We start from the raw sequence: 3,664 nt of genomic DNA on the forward strand, positions 1-3,664 counted from the left end.
ATCAATCTCTTCTCCCTTGTCCAGGTGATAGGTCACCTGGTCGTAGAAGGAAATGAGATTGGTCAAGCAAGACCTACTTGCAAGAAACCCGTGCTGGCTATCCCTTAGGATGTTGGCGTCAGCCAGTCCATTAAGGATGGCCTCTTTAATAAATTTTTCTAAGATCTTCCCTGGGATAAAGTCAGGCTGATGGGCCTATAGTTAGCCAGATCCACTTTCCTCCCTTGCTTGATGATAGGCACCACATTGGCCTTCTTCCAGTCTTCGGGCACTACACTAGAGCGTCAGGAGTTTTCAGTGGCTTTTTAAGCCTCCCTTCATGGCACTGGGTGTTGGCTGCAGGCCAGGCTGGAGATGGGAATTGGGCTGTGCCAATGCTCCTGCTAGGACTTCAAGCCTGAGGTTCCTGCTTCCTGTCTCTCTCCCCCCCCTCAGGGTCAGACCAACACCATATCTGGGGTCAGGAAGGAATTTTACTCCCTGGTCAGACTGGGGCTGGGGGGAGGGAGGGTGTTAGCCTTCATCTGTAGCAGGAGGATGTGGTCTCCTTTCTGGGATCTCTTGAGCATATATTAACAACCTTTTATAGAAGCAGGCTGCTAGCTGTCATAGTTTCCTTGCTTCACCCATGGCAGGTTTGGGTGTGACGTCAGGTGTTGTGTCAGGGGTGACAATAGTTTTACAAAGAGTTTAGATCATGAATTGTACAGGATGGTTGGGATAGGGATGATGCTGCCTCAGGAAGTAGGTTGGACTAGATGACCTGGGAAGGCCCCTTCCAGCCCTACTTCCACCCTCTATGATTTCTACAACAGGAAATTTAATCTTCCCATCAATTAAGCCAAAATCTCTGCCAGCAGTGCAGTAGCTTGCTGTGCATCTAGGAAAACAGATGCAACAGGTACTTCCTGAACCAGTAAATCCTCCTAGTCCATTCAAAGTACCACCACTCCCCAAGACTCATGAGGTCAGAAGGACCTTACCAAGTACACAGTAATACTTAAGGGAAGAACCACCCAGAATTGCACTTTATCTTACATGGGTCCAATCTATTACAGCAATTCCCAAGAACTTTTAATGCTCTTTCCTTCAATTCTTTGTCTGTTTGGGATTTTTAGACAGTACGGGCTCTAAAGAGCTTACAATCTTCTCACATAAGCTGGACAAAATGTATTTAGGACACCATTGCATTAAAAATAATAATTAAGAGAAACAAAAGGCAAATGAAAGAAGGAAAAATAAGGTTGAATATTGGAAGAGATTTCTTGACGGCAAGCACTCTCAAATTTCCAAAGACAGATGGTGCAAGTCACACTGCTTGGAGCATTTAAAACCTAGACAGGCCAACACTTTGAAGAAGAGCCTCACACCAGTAAGCAGAAAGACTACTGGTAGATCCACACTGGAGTTTTTCAGCATTTCAACTGGGAAAAGCACCAGAATAGAAAAGGCCCTGAGGTCCCAGTAGACTTTCATCTCAATTGTGTAAGTGTATCAAGTGAAAGGGTTTGGATTTCCAACAAGCTGAGAGGCCAGATGCTACACTGCTCTGTCTTTTTTTCGTGGTTTCTAGGTCTCATTTCTTCCCAATTAATAGTGCGCTCCCTACCTGGTGTGGCAGTTCACCTACCAGAACACCTGAATAATTTACAGCAGGGTTAGACAAAAGGATTAGTGTGCTGGAAACAAGGAACAAGAAATAGTCTCAGAGGGAAGTCGATGTGATACTTAATAGTCTCAGAGAGGACAGCTGGTCACAAAAGGGCACAATCTATGCACAGCTCAGACAAAAAGCTTCGATAGTTGGTGTACCTGAAATGTCTTTGGAATTCCTCCAACATTGTAGTGAACCACTAGACTCACTTTGTTGTCCTTCTCCACTATTTCAAAGCTTCCTTCTTTCCATTTTGTAATCCCAGTCTGCATACTACGCATCCGGACAGGGCCGTGTACCTTCAGCGGAGCCATGTGGTCTTGCTATTAACTTACAAGAGATTGTGTTGGCCCCACCTTGAAACCTGTTCAAGAGAGACGTACAATTGGCAAATAAAAATAGCTGTGGAAAGTGTTTAAAAAAAGAATAAAGCATTTTTGGGAGGTACAGCAACAAGCCAAGTGCATGTTATTACTTCAAGACGCCCGGACCAAAAAAAATCCTGATTTATTTTCAGAACATTAATTATTTTACTCTCTCAAGATAAGCTGCACCAAACAGTGTTGAACAGACACCAAAAAAATCAAACTTTGAAAAACCTCTGTGAAGACCCTACAGATTTTCCAAACAAACCTGATTTTGGCTGAGACCAAATAAGTAACAAGAAAGTTTTCAAGGAAATCTATACCTGCAATTTCTGCAAAGTCCTGGTAAATTTACACAACAAGCATCTTTTTGGGAGCACCTATCCTCTTTAAAGAACAAAAGTCATGCCATTACCTATTCATATTATCGTGACCCCCATCTCCTCTACCAGCTGCACCGCGCACCTCTCTCACATGCTGCTCTCGCTATGATTGGGATAACACCCAGCACTGCGGGATGCCTGGTAACGCAGGTTACAAACAAAATGTGAAGACTGACATTATTGTGCCAATATTCTACGACCTCACAGAGGAATGCCCTGGACTGACCCGGCCCCACGCTCACTCCTGCCCAGGGCAGGGGGTCAGACTCAGTGGTCTACTGAGGTCCCTTCCGACCCTAACAACTATGAAACTATGGAAAAAAGGGAAGTGCTTCCCAAGGGAACCCACACATAATCCCAAACGTAACCGTTAGGATGTTATTCTGCATTAAAACCCAAGGATGCCAACAGTGCTGTGACACCAGGACAGCCGATAGGTTTAACGGAGCAGCCAGGCTCCAGAAATTTTTAAAAAACGAGGGGGGACCCTTTTGCTCTTGCTCATCGGTAGCGACCGACTCGCCTTGATGCCCCCGGAACGTGCCCAGTCTCGAACTCCGTCCACGGTGGCTGCCCGGAAACAAGACAAAATTGTTTAGCTGGCATTAAATGGGAGGGAGGTGCACCCCGGAGGGGGCTGCACCCTCCCACATTAAAGGGGAGGCGGGGGCACACCCTCCCGTACTAAATGGGAGGGGGGGTGCACCGAACAGAAGAGGAAAGGGGAGGGGGAGCAGCAAAGGGACGGGCGGGGCAGGCCAGGGACGGGGTATGAGGGCCGCGGCCGGGCGGTGTCAGCGGTGGGCAGGGAGCAGAAAGAGTTGCGGCAGACCGGGCGGGGAGCACAACAGTGAACTGGGCAGGGGAAGGGGATCGGAGGAACAGTCGGGGAGGATTAGGCCCATTTTAGAGACGGGAGCACTGAGGCACGCAACAGGCAGGGCCTGCGTGTCCGTCCCCCCGCGAGCCCACCGCCGCGGCCCCGTGTTTGCTACTCCTCCCCGCAGGTCTGGGGGGGCTTCCCGCACCGGGGGAGCGGCCCCCTCCCCCGCGAAACGCCCTCCCCCTGTACCTGCGCGCGGCGGCGGCTCCTGAGGGGGCGGGGGGAGGGCTGAAGGCAAATGGCGGGAACCGGGCGGCAGCGTGAGGCCACACGCACGGCGTGTCGACGTCACCGCGCCGCCCCCAGCATGCCCCGCGCGCGAGGGCACGCATGCGCAGTGCCGCCGCCCTCCCCGCCCGCGCACCCGGCGCATGCGCAC

The 3,664-nt window shown here is 50.1% G+C and overlaps 1 protein-coding gene across 3 annotated transcripts in view; it reads right to left on the reverse strand.

The window, feature by feature from the left end:
- Positions 1-3,572, reverse strand: part of USP37 (ubiquitin specific peptidase 37) — a 62,413-nt gene extending 58,841 nt beyond the window's left edge. Inside the window, exons 1-2 of one of the 3 annotated variants that reach the window (XM_019522660.1) lie at positions 3,475-3,572; positions 1,864-2,018 (exon numbers count right to left, since the gene is read on the reverse strand). In XM_019522660.1, the coding sequence (XP_019378205.1) occupies positions 1,864-1,968 (105 nt within the window). In that variant the 5' untranslated portion in view covers positions 1,969-2,018; positions 3,475-3,572. Of the gene's footprint in view, positions 1-1,368; positions 1,639-1,812; positions 2,019-3,474 lie in introns of those variants that run through there. The other 2 variants (XM_019522658.1, XM_019522659.1) reach the window with 2 other exon arrangements.
- Between the last annotated feature and the right edge of the window lie 92 nt (positions 3,573-3,664).

Source organism: Gavialis gangeticus, unplaced genomic scaffold (genome assembly GCF_001723915.1).
Source record: "Gavialis gangeticus isolate Ggan-Ray unplaced genomic scaffold, GavGan_comp1, whole genome shotgun sequence".
Lineage (NCBI taxonomy): Eukaryota > Metazoa > Chordata > Crocodylia > Gavialidae > Gavialis > Gavialis gangeticus.